This window comes from Alexandromys fortis, unplaced genomic scaffold (genome assembly GCF_014885135.2).
Source record: "Alexandromys fortis isolate MF-2015 unplaced genomic scaffold, M_Fortis_MF-2015_v1.1 scaffold_147, whole genome shotgun sequence".
NCBI classification, from domain to species: domain Eukaryota; kingdom Metazoa; phylum Chordata; class Mammalia; order Rodentia; family Cricetidae; genus Alexandromys; species Alexandromys fortis.
The window spans coordinates 107,105-130,961 of NW_026068029.1; the positions used below are offsets into that span (position 1 = coordinate 107,105).

Sequence of the window (23,857 nt, forward strand, 5' to 3'; positions counted from 1 at the left end):
GTTGACAGGTTTCTCTTTCTGTCAGCATGTTGAATGTTGACTGGGTAACGCTGATGTCACTCTGCTGCCTCCTTTCCTTCCCTCCTTCCTTCACTTCCTCCCTGCCTTCTTTGACATGGTCTTGCTGTGTGTCCCCAGATGGTTTGGAAGTTGTTATATAGACCGGGTTGACCTTAAGCATGAGGTGATTCCCCCTGCCTTCAGCATCCCAGAGTGCTGGGACTCTACATATGTGCCTACCAAATCTTGATTTCTCTTATTTCTAACCCGAATTCAGCGATTAACCTTGCTGAGGGTACCTTGTCTGTGACAAGTTGCTTTCCTTTTACCGCTTTCACCATTTTTTGTTTGCAGTACTTTGAGTGTGTGTCTTGGTGTCCCATTTGAAGTTTGTTGAGGTTCTTGGATGTTGTTTTAGTCACTGTTCTATTGTTGTGAAGAGAGACCATGGCACTCATGCTCTGGAGCAGTAGCTGGCGTGGCCACAATGTTTAAACAAATGTCTAGGATTTTTGTAACATGGCCAAAGTAATGGTTAAACAAATATCTGGGAGTTTGCGGTCCAGTGAAGTTGACACATACAATTAACTAACATAGTATACTCAAAGGTAGCCCATATTTTCTGTGGTTGCTTAATTTTTATTCTTATCCTTATCCATAGGCAGAGAGGCAGAGAGGAGGGAGGGAGGGAAGGAAGGAAAGAGGAAGGGAGAGAGGGAGAGAGGGAGAGGAGAAAGAGAAGGAAAGATGAGAGAGAGAGAAAGAAAAGCCAACCCCAGTGACACACTTTCTCCAACAAGGCCACACCTCCTAATCCTTCTCAAATAGTTGGTGACTAAGCATTCAAATCTATGAGCCTATGGGGACCATTCTTACTTAAACCACCGCAGGTGTGTAGACATATATTTGTATGAAATTTGTGAAATTCTCAATCTCCTTCAACTTTTTTTTTGTTTATTTTTTCTTCTGGCATCACTTCTTATGGATATGTTGTCATGTGTGTTAGTTTAGTGTTTATAGAGAAAAAGAGCCAGTAGGGTGTGTGTGGTTGGTAGTATACCCTTTCCCGAGCGGTGGTGGCACATGCCTTTAATCCCAGCACTTGGGAGGCAGAGGCAGGCGGATCTCTGCGAGTTTGAGGCCAGCCTGATCTACAAGAGCTAGTTCCAGGACAGGCTCCAAAGCTACAGAGAAACCCTGTCTTGAAAAACCAAAAAAAAAAAAAAAGAATTAACTATGTGCTTTTAGAAGCCTATATGTCTCAAGATCTATAGTATGAAAGACTGAGAACCAGACTAGCTAATGATGGTAAAGTTCATTTTTGTCTAAAATTAGGAGAAGACCCATGTTCCTCACTACATGATGGTCCAACTGTCAGAACTCTTTTTTATCTAATTAATCTTTTATTTGGTTTAGGCCTTCAGTAGACTGAATAGGATGTGCCCATGTTTGGGAATGCAATCTGCTTTACTAAATGTGTGTGTGTGTATATATGTGTGTGTTTGTGTGTGTGTGTATAACATTCATTGATTCATCTGCCAGCTAAAATATGTGGAGCCTTACCTTTAGTGAGTTTTCAAAATAGTTAAGTCCAAAATTTAGGATAGTTTTCAGTTTAAAGAAATACAGTAAAGTGGTAGAGTTCCCATAAGCCTTTGCCATTGCCATCTTATATTAGTAGTGTATATTAGTTGCACTTTATAAACCATTATTGGTGTTGCTAATAAAATTTCCAGACTTCATTCAGACCTCCTCACTTGTAATATGATCTGAGGATTCAGGAGAGGTGATAGTCAAATCCTACTAAAAAAAAAAAAAAGCAACTGTTAACATTTCTATAAAACTCACCCTCTCTGTTTACTAAAGGCACACATTGGAATTCCTTTCTCTGTTTTAATTTACACTTACATATTGATTTTGTGGATTGCGTGGACACGTATGTATATGGAGGTCAGAGGACAGCTTCTGGAGACTGACTTTCCTCATTGAGCGTGTAGCTTCCCGAGACTGAACGCCGTTTGTCAGTGTAGCAGCAAGCAAGCTTTACCTGCTGAGTCATCTCGCCATCTTTCCTTTCTGTTCCGTACATTTGATGTTTCCCAGTCCATAAAGAACTAATAATTAGGTGACAACGAAGCAATAAGAGTAAATTATATCTTTTCTGCACGATTAGAAATTGTTCTCCCAAAGCCCAATTTCTTTCTTAAGTTTTATTAATTCTAATGAATAAAAAATGCAAAAGGCTATAAATTCTTACCCTTGGCTCTTACAGGATTTTTCATATATACTTATTTAAATGTTTATTTTTTGTCTACATATCTATTTCCCTTAGGCAAATTATAATTTCCTGAAAGGTAGATATCATCCCCAGAGCCTAGTCCATACATAAAAAGTAGGCACTAGATGAAAAGAAATAGACAACAAAATATGTTAAGAAATATATTAAGAATTTCCAAGGTTTTGTCATAGGGCAGATAGATCTTAGTTTCATTATCTTTCTTGTCAAAACTCTCTGAAGTGCTCAAAAAAATCTATTTCAGCTCTTTTCTGCCTGTTAACTGAAGAAGAACTTAACAGCCCACATTTGTGAAGAAATGATAAAAACCAAAGAAAAGTTACAGGCTTGGAATAAGATGTTTTAACAATTCATAAATGAGAATTGACCGTGCATGTTTATAATAACAGTAACTGGCAGGGAATAAACTTGTAAGCAATATTACTCTCTATGTGTAGATTATCCACAATACATTTTACAGCAGTACAAATGTAATTATTTGTGATTTTAATTTTATACAGAAAACATGGTAAAAGCTCTTTGAAATACCAGACATGACTTTTCTGTTCAGGGGCTCACAGAATCTGAAAGCTGGAACAAATCCTATACATTCATTCCAACAACGAGGAGAGAGTTCATATGCAGGTCTTAGAATCAGCTTTGGAGAGGGTACTTTATAGCAGAGTAGGTGAAGCATACACAGTGCAACTTGGTGATGACCATGGAGCTCGTGTCTCATTATGGGATCATCATTTTTCTCAAACTAACGTCTACTTTTCTTATCCATAGCTTCCAGAAAGACCCATACACATTCCAAATGTAAATACTATCTTATCTGCTGTTTCAGTTAGTTAGGTTAACATAGTCTAATAATTTTAAATACTGTAGTGATCACTCTGTAGTAGTAAGGGAGCAGCGAGCTGCGTTCCCATCCAGCTCCCGCATAGCTAGCTTAGCCCCGGAAATAACAACACACAAACTGTATTCATTTAATCACTACCTGGCCCGTTAGTTCTAGCCTCTTATCAGCTAATTCTCACATCTTGATTAACCCATTTCTAATAATCTGTGTAGCACCAAGAGGTGGTGACTTACTGGGAAAGATTCAGCATGTCTGACCTGGCGGCTGGCTCCATGGCGTCTGTCTCACTTCCCTTCTTCCCAGCATTCTGTTCTGTCTACTCCACCTACCTATGTTCTGACCTATCAGGCCAAGCAGTTTCTTTATTAATTAACCAATGAAAGCAACAGAGAGACAGATGACCCTCCTCCATCAAAATACCACGCACATTCCAAATGCAAACACCATCTTATCTGCTGTTCCAGTTAGTCAGGTTAACATAGTCTAATAATTTTAAATGCCGCAAGTGACTCCTTAGTTTCCTCACATTGATAAGTCTCCCATAGAAGATGAGACATGATTATTTCAGCAGTTGAAAGCCTATTAAAATGACAGACAGACAGTCCCCACACACTGCTTGTTGGCCTTAACTCTTCCTAACAGAACTCCTGTTCTATTCTTCAGAGTACCGACAAATCTGAGTGCTATCTTTCACCAATTATGTGACCTCTTTCAGCCTGTTTTTTTTTTCATTCACTAAGAGAAAATAATAGTGTCTGTACATAGGCTAATAAGGAAGACTGAGGTGTTTTATATATGTGTGTGTATGTATACATATATATGTGTGTATATGTGTGTGTATATATAATATATATATGTATATATATGTATAAAACCTCTGATGCTTGGTAGCCATATATGAAAGAACAATTGTTATCATTAATTGGCTAATAACAGCAGTATAGCATGGTAAATGACAGAAATAAAGCAAATGTCTCTATAAAATTGGATTTATCATCCTTTGGTTTTTTGAGACAGGGTTTCTCTGTGTAGCCTTGACTGACCTGGGACTCACTCTCTAGACCAGGCTGGCCTTGAACTCACAGAGATCCACCAGCCTTTGCCTCCCCAGTGCCGCAATTAAAGGTGTGTGCTACCACCTCCTGGCTGGATGTATCTCTTAATTAGAAGTTTGCACTTAAAAGGTTTTCCCAAATGACTCAAGTACTTTATGTCAAGACACAAAAGAGATAGTAAATTCATGAAAATATATCACTGACACTTGGGGGGGGGGGATGAGGAAAGGGGTCTTGATATGTAGCCCTGGACTTGAACTTTGTGCTAAATGTTGGGATTACAAACATGGCAAGCTCATTAGCTTTTAAGTATGTATTTGGGCCGGGGGGGGGGGGGGCTTTAAACCCAAGCAAAACTCATAGATGGTTTTGAACCACCATGTAGGTGCTGGGAATTGAACTTGGGTCCTCTGCAAGAGCAGCCAGTACTCTAAGTGTTAATATTAAATGACTTGTTTGGAAGTTCTAACTTGGCAAAGAGATTCTAAGAACACCGAAGTTCTAAGGGGAGGCATACCCTGAGAAGTCATGCAAGCTCTGCAGTCCCCTGCCTCACTGTCCTTGCCCTGTGAGGATCTTCTTTCAAGCGGTTTCATGGTTATATTATTATATAGCCTTTAATAAGAAAGCATCAAATGTAACATCTTCTCAAGTCTTGAGCAGTTTGAACCCAAGGAGAAAGTGTGGAAACCTTTGAATTTGTAGACATGTCATGTAACCAGCCTGGGGCCAGAGACTTGTGACTGGTGCTTGCAATGGGGCAATCTTGTTGGACTGAGCCCTTCAACCTGTGGATTGGATTGGATGGTAGCCAGCTGATGTTTGAATCGGAGAACTGGTATCAGAGGTATGGGAAAAGATGCCCTGCAGATACACAGTCGGGAAAAGCCCGCAGGTCAGCACAGCTATCTCCGGTATTACAAATGAAAATAAACTCTAGAGATTGCTCAGCTCCACATCAGGCTGGTGTGTGGGAGGAGGCTAGGAACTCCAGACTGCTCTTAGTCTTGTTTAGGCCTTCCTTGAAATTGTTATCTGTTTGAAGGAAAGAACTGATCTTTTCTTCCATAAGGTTTTATCTTTTGAATTTGATTGCTTACGTCATTTCATCATTTATTGTTCTTAAAGAAACTGCTTGTCTTTTTTCTTACTGTTTGTTCAAAGTCATTTTACTTCCTAAAGTTAGCAGCAACAGACAACTGAAGAAGTGTAAGGGTTTTTTTTTTTTTGCTTGATTTTCTTCAATTTTTAAAAAATAGGACACAAGTATCTTTAAGTAAAAATAACTTCAAATATCCCAGGCTTCTTCTTGATGCCTTGCAAAGTTGCTGCTGTCTGGTTATTATTGCCATGTGTTTTTCATCTTTCACATAAGTGACCCTCACAGGGCTAGCTTAATCACCAGCTGTTTGGACAGCAGTGTTCTATTCCTTCTGGCTTTGCTGCTTTTCTGACACATTCTGAAAGGGAATCACTACTTTCCTTTCCTTGTCTTAAAGTGAACTGTACTCGATTGCTCCCAAGATTTACCTTGTAAGTGATTTAGGATCGTAATGAAAAGAGAGGGAGGTGGTTAGGCTTTATTGATTTGATATCGGTCCCTTATGAACTGATATTTATTATTTGAGGATTTTAGTAGTCATTGTCAATTTTCAAGGCTCCAGGTACTTAAGAATGAATTATGGGCTAGAAAAGAAGAAGGAACCTTAGAGATCATCTCTAGCAGAGAGGCCTTAGATTTCAACTAAGAAATTAAAATTAGTCAATGTCAGGCACAAATCTGATCATTTATCTTGGTGAGAGAAATCTAGGTTTCAGAATGTATTATGTATAAACTACAAGGACCAGGAGTGTGGAGATTAAATGAGAGTGTCTCTTTGTCAATGTATTAACACTGTAGCCTGGAAGCTTTCGGAGTTTCCTATGTTGTTGATTTTGAAATTGGATGGTGTCTTCAGAACTAGTAACTTTCTTGTTGGGACCACAAGCCTGCAAATAACACAGAGACTTCTTATTAATTATGAAAGTTTGGCCATTAACTTAGGCTTGTCCCACTAACTGTTATAACTTAAGCTAATCTGCTTTTATTGATCTACATTCTACCGTGTGGCTGGGTTACCTCTCCTCAGTATGGCATGTCCAACTTGTTCTGAGTCTGCTGCCTAAATCCGCATGCCTAGATTCCTCCTCCTCTTCCTCTCTCTCCCCAGACATCCTGCCTATTCTCTCCTGAATAGCTGTTGGCCATTCAGCTCCTTATTAAAGCAATCTGAAAGCACCTTAGGCAGAGATACATTTTTTAGTGTAGATAAATATTCTGTGTACGTGTGAACAGCAGATGCAAGTGCTTGGAAGTAAACTCAAGTCCTCTCCAAGAGCAGTAAGCTCTCTTAACAGGTGAGCCATCTCTCCAACCCTTTTCAGCCTCTACTGTGTAGATTTTTGTTCGTTGGTTAGTAGATTTTCAGAGTTTTAAAATCAGCATAATTCCTCCTTTGTCAATATAATCTTAGAACTGCAGCGTATAAAACGCCAATGGCATTTACAGGCATGCGTGTGCACATACACAGAGAGGTTAGAGGGCAACCTTCGGGTTTGATTCCCAGGACCCACTGAGTTTGTCAGCCTTCGTAGCAAACGTCTTTGCCCACTTCCCTGGCCCTAAGTTTCAGTTTTTATTATGTGTATAGCCACATAACATTTTAAATATTGAAGAGCCAGTTCTGTTTTCTTTCTGTGACTGCTCATTTCTTTATTATTTCTGGTGATCTTAAACATTTGTGTATATGTATACACACATGTATACATGTGTATGTAAAAATCCGAGGGGAACTTTCAGTAGTTTGTTCTGTCCTTCTACTATGTGGGCTGTAGGGATTAAATTCAAATGGGGAGTTGGATTTAGATCATCAGGCTTAACAACTGGTGTCCCCCCTGCAGAGCCATTCACAGGCTCAGCCCTGGTTGCACACTAGTTGGTTTTTCAATACTAAATGATCAGCCCTGGGAATATACATACATACATATACAGACTGGACATGTTGTTAGTTATGTGTTTAGGAGTGTGTGTGTGTGTGTGTGTGTGTGTGTAATAACAATTAATGAAAAAAAAAGATCATGAATTTGAAAGAGCAAGGAGCAATCTATGGTAGGATTTGGAGGAAGGAAATGGAAGGGGGTAATGATTTAATTATATTAATCTTAAAAAATAACATCAATAAATTGGGTTTCTACTAGGAGGTTTTATTTGTTGGGATACTGACTCTGTAATATAAGTAGATTTTCTCTCTCACGTTTTGACTTCTATTTTTCTCCTCTTCATTTTTATGGATATCTAAACTCAGATGGAATGTGGGCAAAATGGAGTCCTGCATTGTCTTTCTTTTCAAAATATGAATAATTAGATTGTTATATCACCCCGGTGTTTCTGCCATTCCTTTTATGACCCTCCAGTAGCTCCTTATGTCCCATCATAAAAAAAAAAATCGTAGCGTTTAAAAAAAGTAGTTTTGGGCCAGTGAGTAAAGATGCTTGTTGACAAACATGATGACCTCACTCTGATCTCAGAACTTACATGGTAGAAAGAGAGAACCTGCTCGTGAATGTTGTCCCCTGACCTCTACACACACACACACACACACACACACACACACACATACAGGACTGGGACAATGATCTTCTAGAGCTGAAGTTGCAGGGGTTGTGAGCCACCTAACATGTTTGCTAGGAACTGAACTCAGTTCCTCTGGAAGAAGAGCAAGTCTTCTTAACCACTGAGCTACCTTGCCAGCCCCCAAACTCAGTATTCTTTAAGCAGTCTTGTACTTCAGTTCCTTCCATCCTTTTAAAATCTTTTTTGTTGTTTGAGGGTTTTTTGTTTGTTGGTTTGGTTTGGTTTTCTGAGACAGAGTTTCTCTGTGCAGCAGCCCTGGCTGTCCTAAGAACTCGCTCTCTAAACCAGGTTGGCCTCGAACTCACAGAGATCCACCTGTCACTGCCTCCCAAGATCTGGGATTAAAGGCTTGTACCAGGCTTCCTTTCTTTAACTTAAAGCTGTTGTTGTTTTCTGTTCTATTTTGTTTGTTTTCCTGGAGTAGGTGTTACAGTAACTTGGATCACGTTTTCTGATGCATAGCAATCTAGGAAATTCCCAGCTTTGTAAGGTTTTTTTTAAAAAATTTAGTTGTTTATGGTTTGGAGTTCAGCATCTATTCCTTCATGCTAACCTTGCTAAAATTCATCTTTACACTTTTTATGTAGGTACCTTCAAAAATAATTTTTATTTGTAACATATCTTAGTTGGTAGGTATAGTATTAATGTAGTCTCTGAGTTTCTCCTGCCCTGTTTTAGCTCCCTTTTTTTAGTCTTATCTCCAAAGCCTTCTCTGGAAGGTCTTAGAGTTTAGTAGTATTGGCAGTGCTGGGAAAATGAGGATCCAATTGCTAATGGATTATTGCATTTCCTTCCTTGTAGAGAGATTGTAAAGAACAGAGCAAGATACATATGTGTTAGTTTGAAATTTCTACTCCAGCAAGTTATGTGGAACTCATGCTTACTAAATATCTGTTTGATTTAATAATAGAAACTGCATTTTAAAGTGTAGATTAATAAATCAGATTACTTCCTGCTACGGAGAGAGTAAAGCAGACCCTATTAGTTGAGGGGCAGATGGTCCTATCTTGGAAGAAAACTAAAGTGCACTACCCTTTTCCCACTTAGATGTGAAAAGCCCCCACAAGAAGGTAATTAGGATGGTTTACACAGGTTTGCATTTTCTGTAGGAATGGTTTCCTTCTATCCATGGAGTCTGAGTTTTAAGATGCTTTCAAATCACTTGAAATCTATTATAACAAATTTAGTCATATACCAAATTTATTCCTGTGCTGTCTTCACTGAAAAAAAAATGGTTTCCTCATTTGTATGTATAAAAACAATGCCAGGAACAAAAACAAAACGCATGATTCAACTGATTTTGTACTCTCTTTGAAAAGAAGAAAAAAATGTGTTGAGCTGAAGATTATAATTTCAGGCAACGAAGGAAACAGTCAAGGCCCAGGCAGCTTTTAAATTCGGTGCTGGTAATTTAGGAACTAAACCCTAAGCCTTATTCTGTCAGTTCTTGTAGCTACCTGCTTACTTGTAAATGCAGGAGGAAGACTGTTTAATTCTAGGGCTGATGAGATAGCTCAGCCAGTAAAGGCACTTGTCACACAAGCCTGATTCCTGCCTTTGGTCCCCCAAACCCACACAGTGGAGGGAGAGAACAGAATTCTGTAAATTGCTGTCTGATCTCCACACACGTGCCCTGACATGCATGTGCATGTGTATTCTCCTTCCCTCCCTCCCTCCCTCCCTCCCTCCCTCCCTCCCTCCCTCCCTCTCTCTCCCTCTCTCCATCTCTGTCTCTGTCTCTCTCTCTCTCACTGAATAAATGTAATTTTTAAATTCTCGTTTTTCTAGCTGTTATTTGTTACTGTGAGCCATTGATTATTTATTTATAAGTGAATGGCTAGTAATCTAAAGTCTTTACTTTGGAAGGTACCGTAGAGGACATCTAGTTCAGCGCAAGAGTCTTTTCTGACAGGACTGTTTCCAGCCACCCCTTCCTGCCACCTGCTGGGGTCCTCTGTGTTGGTTCTGCCTTATATACAGGCCTTCTCTGTTCTCCAGCCCATCAAGCTCTTCTTTGTGTTGCCTCGAATGCTCTTCTCACAGCCCCGCGCCCATGGCTTGCTGCTTTCCATGGAGCAGAGTGAGATTTCTCTTGCAGCTCATTCTCAGACCACCTGTCTCAAGGAGCCTTCCCTGTCATTTGCCGTAACTTTCATTTTTTTATATTTGTCACTCTAAATTTTCCTGTTTGTTTGTTGCCCACTTCCGCCTAGCATCGTGAAAGCCAGAGGCAGCGTTCACCGGTGTATCCTGAAGCCTTCCTAGCATTGGCTGCCTTTCACAGCCATCTGACAATATGACCAGTGTGAACAGATGAATATTTATGACCGATCCTTGCCTAATCACCACTGAGCTGAAATCTGGTTCTTTTTTCACTTCTGCTCCCTGAACTCTCCAGATCAACTCCTTCTTTCTCGACAAGTTCAGACAGGAGGTCAGTCGTTTTTCTTAGAAGACAAGCTCAGTTTCTTCATTGGCTCCTCATCTGATTGATTTTAGGAGTGGTCACTCTCGGATGTATCTACCCTTGAGGGCATTTTGGCTTTATTTCGGTATCTAGCACTAGACATAGTATAATATGTGGAGCCTAAGCCTCAGTGAGAGAAGACATAGCCCTTTGTTTATGTTATTACTGCAGTGCGCCATGCCTTGTCTTTAATCAGAATTTGCTTTTGCCGCCATATAAATAGCTAAGAAACTAAACGTATATGGTATCTTAATTAGTCATTGTGAAGTCCTAAAACATGTTTTACTATTGAATATCACTGCATAAAAATTCCTAGAACACAAATCTACAATAGTGAATAATTTTAAGTGAATGTTAATTAAGCCAGCAATTAAGAAACAGAAATGACATCGCCGAAAGACCATCTTCGTATGTGTTTCTTCCCCATTTTACTGTTCCCCAGAGGTAATTAGTATCCTGGTGCTTGTAGCAGACATAACCACATATATGCCTACTTAATGTGCTTTCTAGGTTGGGTTTTTTGTTTTAAAATTGGACATAAAAGAAGAAATGATTTTTTAATTAGTTTTCTGTTGTATAACAAGTTGCCTCAAGCTCACCTCTAGAAATGACCCATATGTATAATCTCATAGTTCTGTGGGGCACGAGTGTACCCTGGCTTCTTTGAGTTTTCTGTTCAGGATATTATGAGGCTGATACTCTGCCTCTTGTATATTTTTCTTTTTGTAAATAGGTTCTACATCTCTCTATGTAGTTCCAGACTGGCCTCAGGCTCAATTCTCCTTCGTCAGCCTCCCAAATGCTGGAATTCCAGGCATATTCATATTCTACCATGTCTCTCTGTCTGTGCCTCTCTCTCTCTCTCTCTCTCTCTCTCTCTCTCTCTCTCTCTCTCTCTCTTTCTTTTTGCAAGAAGTGAATTGTAATTTTGATTTCCAAGGTCCAACTTTGCCTTTTTAAAAACTGTTTTAAATGTGTTTCCTATTTCAGGAATTTCTGGCATGAATGATTTTTCTATATTTATCATATATCTTCATTTTGAGATTAGTATTTAGTTCATTTATTGTAAGTTTCGCATTTTCTGATATATATATATATCAAATCCTGTTTCCTCTCTTCTTTAAATAAACTAGCACTTGTTTTGTGCAGGTGTAGGTGTGTGTCACATGTGGAGGTCAGAGGACAAGCAATCTGAAAAGGCTGGTTCTCTCCTTCCACAATGTGGGTCCCAGGGATCAATCTCAGGTTGGCAGGCTTGGTGCCAAGTGTCTTTACCTGCTAAGCCATCTTATTGTCTGGCCTCTGGCAGTTTCCTTTTTAAGTATTGATTTAACTTCTTCCCATAAATTTGTGGTTTTGTAATTTTTAAGTTTTATGACTTCTTCCTTGATTCACTAGTGGAATTTTGGGGGAATATATTACTTTCTAAGTATATTAGTATTTCCTAATTATTTTCTTTGTGTTTGATTTCTCATATATTTTTGCTTTGAAAGGAGATTAGCCTGATTTCAGCCCTCATAATTTGGTTTGAATTACATTATGGCTAGCATGCCATCAGTTTTATTCATGTGTATGTACTGAAGCATTAGAAAAACAATATTATGTAGTCAACATGGTGTTTTTAGAAACCATTCAAGATCTTCTGAATGCTGACACTTTCCCTTTTCATTGTGTTCTTTTTGTGTTCTTCTGTTGTTTTAATATTCTAATTTGTTGTTCCAATTTTGTCTCTCACTCTTTGGACCATCCAGTTCTCAAAATGCAAAATGCTTGACCTTTTTTTTTCTTTTGTTTTTCTACTTTAATCCTGCAGTTATTTCACAGGCTACTCTTGATCATTTGAATATGAATAGTCCAGATCCTTGTGAGTCACTTTCTGCTGTAATTGTTTCTCGTGGGCTCTTACCCTGCATGTCTGGCCATCTTTGTTTCTATTCTGTACACTATAAATGAGAAACGATGCGTGACACTTTTATGAGGTCTAGCTTGGTGCTGTTTTTCCCCAGAAAAAAAATTCCCCCTTTTACTTTTCCTAAAACAAGTAGTGACCCCATCAATCTGAATGTGGAATCATTTTAGGCCAAGGTACATTTAGTGGTTTTCTATAGATCACTGGGACACAGTTCTGGTCTGTCCAAGGTTCTGACATATTTCTGGTTTCCTTTGTCCTGAGACTGTAGCTAGCTCTTTTGGGCGTCAGTTTCAAGTGAGTGGTGATGTGCCAAGCTTTTTCCTTTTGAAACACCCTTGTCTTTGATTTTCGTGCCCCTATATCTGTAAGGATTTCATAAGCAGCCTGTTTTCCTTTTTTTCCCCCCTGTATCTTCAAATTCCAAGAGGGATCAAAACAGTTTAGAATGGTTTAGGCTACCTCTCCAGGTTCTATTTTTTGCCTTGATTTGAGCCAGATACTTCTTTATAATCTTGTTACCTATCAGAGCAAAAGTATTTTACCCAGCATTTGTATTTGGCCTCAAAGAGACATTTCATTCAAGTTATATAATTTGCCGTTAACAGAAGATAAAGTGTCTTTGTTTTCATACCATTTTTTCTCTTTCAAGATTAATCTTTTGTCTCTATGAATACTGGTAGCTAAAGCATAGATTTTGACACCTGTGTTTTTTGTTACGTAGTCACTGGCACATTTAAATTGGGATTTCTCAGTTTAGCTTCTTTCGGTTGCCACAGGGATTAGGTGCTAACAAATCTTTCCTGTGTTTATTGCTGCCATCCTACCTGCTTTGGGGGTTAGGTTTTCTTAGTGGAAATCATTTCATTTTACCTCTGTTGCTTTGAAATGAACTACAGCATAATTGTCCGAAGAGAAGATGTTTAGGTGTTTCCTGACCTTCAAGGCAGCCTTGGGGAGTGAAGACAAGCTCTCAGGAACACCCTGAGCATCTTTGATCTGGAGATGACTGTGGTGCATCGCCATCTGGCTGGTCTCTTATCATTGCCATCTTCAACGCCACATTTTTAGAAAAGCTCCCCCTGTTTGAGTAATCAGTTCAGTTCAGTTTTCTTCCTTTGCTCCTGATATCATTATCTGATGGTAATCTTGGAGTTTTCCTCCCTTTGGACAATGAAAAATTCTCTGAGGGGGAGGGTCTGTCTTGTTTTATTCACTATGGCTTCGCGTATCTTTCCAATCAACCAGTTAATTATTATTGTGTCTCTCTGTATGATGTGTATATATGTGCGCTTACTATGCTGAATTGAGAGTAGAGGGCAGAGGTCTGGTCTGTCTTTCACTGTGGGCTTAAGGGATCTGAGCGCAGGTTCTCAAGCTTTGTGTAGCAAGTACTTTCCCTTCACCCTCCCTTGTGGGTCTTATTTTCCCATCCTTTGGAACATGGGAGACAGTCTGGGAATGAACTGTTAAACGAATCAATAGAAGATTTTTTTTTTCAAATTGGAACACTGTAAGACAGATATCCCAACACATACCTGTGATCCCAGCAGTTGAGAGACCGAGGAAGGAAGATTGCCATGAATTTGAGTCCAGCCTAGGCTATAGATTTTGTGACCCCCATCTCAAAAACAACAGCAACAAATGATTGTAACTTTTGTTTAACTGACTATTATTGCAAAACCCTTAAAGCAGTGGTTCTCAGCCTGTAGGTTGCAACCCCTTTGGCAAAACCTATCTACAAAAACATATTATGATTGGTAACAGTAGCAACATTACAGTAGCAGTGAACATAATTTTATGCTTGGGGATCACTACACAATGAAGAATTGTATTAAAGGGCTGCAGCCTTAGGAGGGTTGCGAACCACTCACGTACAGGGCTGTGCTTAGATGGAGGGGACATGCTTTAGTTTTCTGAAGAAAGTGTAGTGAAAGGGATCAGTGTGATTGGAGCCAAGCAGCCCAACTTGGGAACTAGTGGATATTTTCAGAAGACAGGTGGCAGGGGTGTGGCTTGAAGATGGACTTCGCCTTTCCTTTTAATGGTGTGGGAAGTCATTCTAGAGACTTTAGTGAGAAGCAACGTGATCTGACTTAACCGTAAAAAGTTACCCTGAGTCCTATCAGGATTGCACGAAATGGTAGGGATATTGTCTTATTGTTGATACTGCTTCTTCTTTGTGTTTGCATCTGTTACACTACCTGACCGTGCCAGTCTGGAGCCAGGAGCACCTTCTTAGTTTCCATAGCCCCGTTAGAATGCTCCGTATATTCTGCAGAGTATTCAGTCATGCCTTCCTGCCTAGGCCTGACTTGCATTCTTTTCTCCTTTTCTCCTTATAAAAAGGGGTAATCGCTTCTACTTGTAACTCTGCTCTTCTATGTAGACTTTGTAATCAGCTTGCTTGATGAGAATTGCATCGACTATATGGATTAACATGAGACGAGTTGTCATTTTTGTAGCATTGAACCATGTTAGTCTTAAAATTTGAATAATTTTTATTTATTTAGGTTTTCTTTAATGCCTTTGAAAAAGGTTTTATGCATTTGCATTAGAGAGATCTTAATTATCTTTTGTCATGTAAAATCCTAAATTTTTCTTTTTGTTCTTGTAAATGTGGTCTACTTAGATGTTTACAACTATGTTGATATTTATGTATGAAGTCTATGTTCCGCTCCCTTGTTAGCTTCTGAACTTCTAACAGTTTTCAGTTACTATCCTGTCACGTTTCCCTCCCTCCCTCCCTCCTGTCCTACTTCTGCAAACAATAACTGTTTTAAAAGGAAGAAATAAATATAAACAAAGAAATTGCCTTTGCTGCCTGCTTATGGGATCTGAAACTTGTGAAAAGTAAGGGTCCCATATAGGGTAGGTAAGTAGACAGGACTCGCTTTGTTAGATCTGATGGTGAGAATGTACGTGGGGGCAATGTAAACTAACTTTTCCCCTTCCTTTCCTCTCCCCTCCTTCCCTACTTTTCCTTCCCATCCTCCCCTCTCTTGTTCTTTTCCCTTTCCACTTCCCCATCTCTCTTTTTCCTATTTTATTTTTTTTATTTATCATTTCTGTGTATGTGTACGTGTGTGGAGTGGATATCCCTTGGTAGTTGGTTCTTTCCTCTCATCATGGGATCCCAGGAGTTGACCTCAAGTTCCAAAATTCAAAAATTCTTTTTCTTATCTGAGCTGTCCTCAGCCCCTCTTGTTTGTTTGTTATCACAGGGTGTCACTTTATCGTCCAGGCTGGCCTCCTGTGACTACCTTCTTTCTGAATGCTGGGGCCATAGGTGTGCATCACCATTTCCGATTTCTTGTACATTTATAGATAATATCTATAGTTCTCTCTTTTGAATCCTCTACATTTTATAAATTTATGTGTGTACATGTACCCCATACTTTGCTGGAAAGCCTAGAACCTAACACGTTTTAATAATGTTTAGAAAATAAGTATGAATAGGTAGAGTTCAATGATATATTTTTTAATATCTATTTTGTTTTTTTTAATATTTATTTATTATGTATACAATATTTTGTCTGTGTGTATGCCTGCAGGCCAGAAGAGGGCACCAGATCTCATTACAGATGGTTATCAGCCACTATGTGGTTGCTGGGAATTGAACTCAGGACCTTTGGAAGAGCAGGCAGTGCTCTTAACCACTGAGCCATCTCTCCAGCCCCCTCTATTTTGGTTTTTCAAGACAGGATTTCTCTGTATAGCAGCCCTAGCTGTCCTGGAGCTAGCTCTGTAGACCAGGATGGCCTCAAACACTGAGATCTGCCTACATCTGCGCCCTGAGTGCTGGGATTAAAGGCGTGCACCACCTCTGCCCAGCTTAATATTTACTTTTAAAGATTTTAGTTTTAATTGTGAACATGAGTGCAGTACCCCCAGAAGACCAGAAGAGGGTGTTGGATCCCTCGGAACTGAAGTTATAAGCACTTGTGGGCAGCCTATGTAGGTGCTGAGAACCAAAGTTGGATCCTTTATAAGAACAAAGTTCTCTGAACCACTGAGCCATCTCTCCAGTCCCAATGTATTTAATTAAAACAAAACAAAAACTGCCTGATAATTTTACATTTAAGACGATTGGTTGCAGGTTTTTGTTTTTGTTTTCCTTTTACTTTTTTTGTGATAACATCTGACTGTGTAGATCTGACTGGCCTTGAACACGTGGAAACCCTTCTGCCTCTACCTCTGAGTGTTGGGATTAACAGGGCATTTCACTATGCCTAGCTGTTGCAGGTTCTGTGTAGTCACATATCTTTATCAGGATAAGGACATTTAAAAATCATTTAATTATGAACATGCTAATTCTGTGGAAGTCTTGTCCTAATTTGCATTCCCACCATCATGTCTGAGAGAATACTTCCTGTCTACATATTACATAGGGTACTCTTACATTTTTTAAGTTTGAGATTCTACAGACAACAAAAAAATACTTAGTTTGAATTTTTCTTACTTTTATAACATTTTTTAAAACTTAGTTATTATTTGTAGAAGAATCAGGGCAAAAGTTATTTTTTTAAATAGAACTACAACAAACAAACAAACTAGAGCATTGTTTTCTAGAACATCAGTATTGTCACACTCAGTACTGTAGACAGTACTGTGTAAGCAGTACTAATGTGTAAGCATGTCAATTTTGTCTGCTTTGTTTTGATCTTGAACTCACAATTTGACCGAGGCTAGGTATGGACTGCTGATCCTCCTGCCTCAGCATCCCAAGTGCTGAAATGACAGTCGTATACCACCATGTCTGGCTCGATTTGGGCTTTACATTTGTGGTAGAATTGCCACAGAAGTTGTGATGTGGTGTATTTTCTCAGGAGACATAATGTTGGTTTCTTCCATTATTGACCGTATACTTTGATTGCTTAATTATGGTTGTGTCTGGCAGGATTCTTCACCATTAAAATTACACCTTGTCTTTTTGCAAGTAATAGGTGTCATGTCAGTGGATCCTTTGAGATAAGATATATCGCTTTTCCTGTAACTTTCAACTGTAAGTTTTAGCACATATTGGTGACACTTGCCTGAAGTAATTATTAGCAGAGTTATTGCCAAATGGAGAGTTTGTAATTCCATCACTACTTTTATTATTTGTTAGAAAGCTTCATAAAAAGCTTTGCCTGCATTTATTTATGAACACATTTTTATTTTAGTCTGCAGACTATAATTTATTACTATCTTCATTATTTTTTTACTTTTGAGATATTACCCATATGGCCAGTATGAATCAGTTTAGCTTGCCTCCTGAGTTCACTTGATATGCCCCGGTTGTTCTTTGAGCGCTTCCTTACATTCTGGCTCTGCAACTTTTTCTGCTCTAGTCTTAAATTAGTCACTTCTCCAAAGAACCCAAAGTCCTTTCCCTAGAATATGCACTGTGCTCAGAGCTGTTGCTGTATACTACCTGGAGGCGCCCCCATGGCACAGAGGTAGGGCATATATGTATGCGAGGACATAAACATTTATGTCATTTTCTTGCCCTTTCGCATTTGTATTTCTTTTGTGAGGGTAAGAGATGAAAGTCTCAGTTCAGCACGGGGAAGGTAGGCCTCAGAAGGCCCCTCTTTGAGCAGAGAGACTATTGGCAGTTAGCAGACGCTGTCGGTCTCCTTCAGAGATGTGGCCCAGGGTAGGTTGTCTGTGCTCCAGTGGATGGCGCCCTATACCCATGCACATCCTGGCTATACTAACTGGACTCTATGTTTTACAAAGAAAAGACACGAAGTTGGGAAGGAGAAAGTGGTAGTAGGTGTCTAGGAGGAGTTCGAGGTTCAGGCTGAGGGAAGCAAAGTGTGTGTCTGTGTGTGTATGTATGTGTGTGTGTGATGAATCTTCATGTATGAAATTCCCAAAGAATAAAAATAATTCACAACAGAAACAGATGTCTCATTAGTTACTACATATTTATTTACCTGTTCAGTTCTAGAATATAGATGAGAAGTTTCTTGTCGTCTAGGTGTGATGGCACACAACTTTAGTCTCAGCACTCCAGCACATGGCTGTCAGAGGCACATGGATGTCTGAGTTCCAGCCAGGGCTACATAGTGAGACTGTCTTTAAGAAATTATCCTATCACCATTAAAGAAAACATCTCCAATCTGAGTGGTTGAGTACAACGTTGTTGTTATGAGATTGAGGATATTAGGTAAAGTACCATGTTCAAAAGTTAACTGGTCCCCCTTAATTGTGGTCGTGGTATTAATTTTAAATTATAAGAGGTTCATTTCATTTGAGGTTCTTTCTCCCTAATTTTTTTTACAGCATACGAAAGAAACAATAACATGGTTTAGAAAACGTTGTGCAATGCTATAAGTTGAGTGTTGTAACATAATGCTAACGGTGTTTCACTGTGTTTGTTCTTTCAGGGACATGTTTAATACGTCATCATTGAATAAATGTATGAAAGTTCCTTGCCAAGCATTCTTCGTTGGGACCTTCTTTTTTCTGCTTACTGAATAATTTTTTCAGAAGTTCCTTTTTTTTTTTTTTTGGTGCCATGTTCTGTGGCCTACATCAAAAGAGGAGTTTGTCTTCATGAAGATTCCTAACATTGGTAATGTGATGAATAAATTTGAGATCCTTGGGGTTGTAGGTGAAGGTAAGTTAGAATTTCACCTTTGAACTTCGGAACATTTTATCATTTCATTCATCACCAAAAACTTCATTCAGATCCTCTTAATTTATCGTACCAATTCAGATGTGCACCTAAGTGTGCAGCAGTAAAAATAAAACTGTTCTTCTTATTCCAAGTGAAAACCAATAACATTAAAAAACATTAAAGTTTAATAGATTTTTTTTGAGACCAAGTCTCTCTATGTATCCTTTGATGTCCTGGAACTTGCTCTTTAGACTAGGCTGGCCTTGAACTCGGAGTTCTGCCTGTCTCTGGAGTGCTGAGATTAAAGGCATGAGCCACCATCCCTGGCAATCAGGGATATTTTAAAACTGCCCTGTTTTTATTCTTTTCACTAGTATTGTTTCCTTAGTCTATGGATTTTTGTTATTTTTACATTGTATATCATTTAAGCTTATATTAAGTAACTTAAATTTTATTTGTGTATGCTAACTTTAATTCACTATATGGTAAACAGAGAAATAACTTCCATTTATTTGAGAATAACAGACCATAGTTTAAAAGCTTTCAGGTACACAGTTCGGTTGTATTTTATAACATCTTAAATCAGCATGCATGTTAGGGTTTAATGCTATCAATTTTTCTTTATTGTAGTACATAACATGATGCTTTTATGATCAAAGACACTATTGATTTGATAGAGTATAATTATTTCTTCAAAAATAGAATTCTAGAAAAAGATAATTACCCTATTTTTCTTGCTTAGTCATTTTGACTCTTAGAAATAAATTTGCAGAAATTTATAAAAATTATTTTAATACAGTATCAGTGAAAATGTGGTTTCTTAGCATTTATATAAAAAGCAAATATTACAAAATTTTGTATTTTAGGCTTTTAAAATAAAATTTGAATTTCAAAAATTTAAAAATTTTACAGAGCTCTTCAAGATTTTAATATTATGTTGCCAAATCCTTTGCAAATAAATAGAAGCTATGAGAGTCTGATTGTAAATTAGGTGCTTGATTCAAGGTCTAAGGTTCAGACCACACCATTTGGTTCTTCTTCCTTCACTAGCCAACTCCTCTTCTTCTCTTCATTGATCCTATGTATGAAAATTGACTCTTAATTGTTGACCTGTTTTATAAAATTTGCCTTTTCGGGCCAGCAAAGATGCTTGAAGCCGCCAATGCTGAGAACCTGAGTTCTGTCCCAGAACCACAGGTCAAAGGAGCCGTCCTCTCCTTCCACATGCACTGTGGCATGTGTGCGCTCCCCTATACGTAAATGAATGTAGAAAATAAGGTTTCAATACTGCTTGTCCACATTTTATCTTTCAAAGCTATTGCAGTTAAAGATGTATGCAATCAAGGGAGAAGGGCGTGTCGAGTATAGCAAGGTTGGAATGGTCCAAAGTTTGGGTCTGACTGCCTAGATAACCTTCTCTTTCTAAGCGGCAGTTAACGATAATCTTCTTAGGTATTGGTTCAGATTAGCCAAAATTGCAAGGCTATTTGTTTAAGTCAGACATTGTTGTTCCGCTTTTTCTTAGTAAACTCACTCGGTTGGATTTGGGGTAGGAAGTGCATCTGTCTGGCATACACATTCCTGTGGCCTAGATGATGCATTTTCACTTTATGGAAAAGTTTCTGTGGAGTGCCTATTTCCTGGTAACTGTGGCGTTCATTTGGATGGTTCTAATTGCTGCTTCCATCTTAACTATGATTCTAAGAGTCATGCCTCTCCAGCAAAATGAAGGAGCCACTTTAAGGTATGTCTTAGAGACATAGTTCCCAGTTTCATCTCACTCAAGTTCACCCCCTTCTCATACTTGCATTCAGGAATTACCTGTTTGATAACAAACATGTTTGTCATGGTTCTTTAGAGCCCCATCATATGTTATGTCTTGATTCTTTTTGTGTGTGTGCATGTGTGTGTGTGAGAGAGAGAGGGGGGAGGGAGGGAGGTAGAGAAAGAGAGAGGGGGGATGTTTCTCTGTCTGTGGCTCTGACTGTCCTAGAACTCACTCTGTAGACCAAGCTGGCTTTGAACTCACAGCGATCCAGCTATCTCTGCCTCCTGAGTGCTGGGATTAAAGGTGTGCAGCCCCTCCGCCCCCCCCCCCCCCCCCCCCCCCGCTGTCTTGATTCTTTTAATTAGATTTTTCATATTGTAACTTTAACCTTAGTTTTCTGGGTACTTTCCTGCCAAGATACTGTTTCTTTGAGTTTACTGCCGACATAATAGGATGGCTAACTCAAGAGCTAGGAAGAGATCATATCAGAATAAACCAAAGAAAGTGGGAGTTCTTGGGGCCTGTGCTCCTAAGCTGAGCTTTTGTGCTTAGAAGGATAGAAAATCTTACTATATAATGGGATTACTGAGTCTAGTCATTTTGGAGGGCATGTGTGTACATGTGATACTGAATATAGGACCCAGGACCTCATGCATGGGAGGCAAGCACTCTACCACAGAACCTCACCCCTAGCTCCAACATAGAATATTCCACTTGTTAGGAAATATATTACAGTATTCCAGAAGATGTATTATGTGATTCCTAGGACTGAATTTACATGGGTAAGCTCTGCGTTTGACCTTACCCTTAGTTTTACGTTCCCTAGAACCTACTGAGTTGATTTTTATTTGAGATGTTGTCTTGTTGTGTACCCCTGACTGTCTTGGCTATGCAGTCCATGATGGCCTCATGCTGATGGCAGCCATCTTGCCTCAGACTTCCAAGTGCTGTGCCTACCATGTGCACCACTATAACCAGTTCACACAGCCTCACAGTCCTATGATCTGTTTATTTATTTTATTTATGTATTTGGCCCCTTCTTGCCTAAAATAACAAATGTGTGTAGCGAATATTTCTTTTTTTTTGAGACAAGGTTTGTAAAGATTTTTTTTTTAAAAAAGAAGCATTTCAAGATACTTATTGAAAGCAATGACTTGTCTATACTGTTGGTTTATAAAAATCCATACTAACAGATCCATGCTCTGTTTGTATGTCTCATGAGTTTGTCACTCTAGAATATTGCCATAGGTGTTGTTTTTCTAACATATGCTCCTAAGCAATATGAATATAGAGCTATAGTTTGTATGCATGTCTCTGATTGCTTTCTTCTTTTTAATTTATAGGAGCCTATGGAGTTGTGCTTAAATGCAGACACAAGGCAAGTACATGATTTTTACAAGGAAAAATATGTATTATATCAACTGTCTTCAAACTAACGCAATGTTCTTTACATGTGGGCATGTAATTAAAATTGTCTGGTTGAGTAGTGACTCTTAATGACATAGAGTTGATATGTTAACCCAGAGAAAAGGCAGCTTTGGGGATAAGCATCATCATGGTAAGTGATCATTAGCTTATAGTTTTCCAGCTACGTGCTATTTATTAAAGGCAGTCTGTTTGTGAAAAGTTATATAATGGGAAGAAAACGGTTGGATAGAAAGAAGGAAGATAGTGACATATTAAATTTATAATGAGTTGCTCAGGAGCAAGGAGGAGTCTTGTGTGATTTTCATGGAGGCCCAGTTGATTACTAGATGGATCCCCATCTGGGTTTTGAAAGGTAGTGTGAGTGGGTAGATGTTTGGCTGTGCACTGGGATTTTGAATAATAGTATATGGTTATGCGTACTGGCTCTAGTTGGTCACTCTCAAAATCAATCTTATTATAGGTTTTTGACTACAGCAACCATAAATTATTCATAGTCATTTGAAGTTTCCTAGCTGTTACTTACTGAATGTGTCTTGCTCAGAGGCTAAATTTAAGATGGCAAGCATTGAAACTGCAACAATTTTAAACATGTAGTTAAATATTTTTCCATTTGAATGTAATGGTCAAAGTAGTGGTATTTGGCCTCATGTTATTTTGTTTTAATTTTAAGATCAAGGCTTTAATATTTTGTGGGGTTTTTTTTGGTGATACAGTTTGGGTCTGAAATGAATTCAACTATTGGACTCAAATCATTTAATCATTTGAATCTATCATCCATCAATAGTAGTATTTACCTATAAATAATGAAAATTTTTCGGCTGGCTCTTTCTTATAAGTACTTGCTATCTTTTGACTTTGGAATCCATGACAGTATGGTTTTGTGTTGTCTATCACAGATCTATTTTGATACAGTGACTTTCCAATTCTTGAATTTCAATGTTTGAATTATTTTTATGTTGAAAAATAATCTGTAGCTCTTTGTCAGTAACTAATCCTCAAAAATTGAATGCTACTGGCTCTTAATTAAGGATGATTAAGAATTTAAAATAAATGCAATCAAAAATAAATTTAGTACCTTGAATACCTCGTTAAGAAGTATTACTGTAGTTTGAAATTAAACAAATGCAAGTTCCCTAATGAAATGCTCTTCTTTTAATGAGTTTCCTTGAGTTATAATACATTTCTAAAGCTTCAGGAAACAGAATTTCTGGAGGGGGCTGGGGCTGGGAAAAATAGGGTGTTCGTTTCCGAGTTACATTTGACTCTTGTGAGCATAATATTGTTCTGCTATGACTCTATTTTGTACAGCCTTGTAAATAGATACTTCGGTTCTTACTTGTGGATTTTACTTTTTATTATTTTTTGAGACATGGCCTCAAACATCGCAGACTGTCCTCAGAGTCACTTTGTAGTCTGCAGCGGGTGACACTGAACTTCTAATCTCTCGCCTCTGCCACTAGAGTGCTAGGATTAACAGTTGTGTGTCTGTGCAGCCCAGTTGTGTGCAGTGTTGGGGATTTAACCCAAGGCTCTTGTGAGTATGAGACAAGTACTCTATGAAGTGAGCTACATCTATACTCAGTTCTAGTGGTGGATTTTGGGCTATAAGGAATTGGGAGATACAGACATGTCTAGCATGCATATACATGCATATGAGTTATTTGCTTTTCTAATATATTAAATGTATGTGTGTGGTTTAGATATTTTCGGCTAGTCTTCATTATTCATTGACCCTTATCCTTTCCTTTCTTTGTCTTTTGATTTTTTTTTCACGGTGGGGGATGGTTTGAGATTCGGACTCATGTAGTCC

General features: G+C 38.6%; 1 protein-coding gene across 2 annotated transcripts in view; it reads left to right on the top strand.

Moving 5' to 3' along the window:
- Positions 1-23,857, top strand: part of Cdkl5 (cyclin dependent kinase like 5) — a 217,009-nt gene that overhangs the window by 50,457 nt on the left and 142,695 nt on the right. For both annotated transcript variants that reach the window (XM_050164371.1, XM_050164372.1), the window contains exons 3-4: positions 18,619-18,851; positions 21,963-21,997. In XM_050164371.1, coding sequence (XP_050020328.1) covers positions 18,788-18,851; positions 21,963-21,997 — 99 coding nt within the window. In that variant the 5' untranslated portion in view covers positions 18,619-18,787. The remainder of the gene's footprint in view (positions 1-18,618; positions 18,852-21,962; positions 21,998-23,857) is intronic.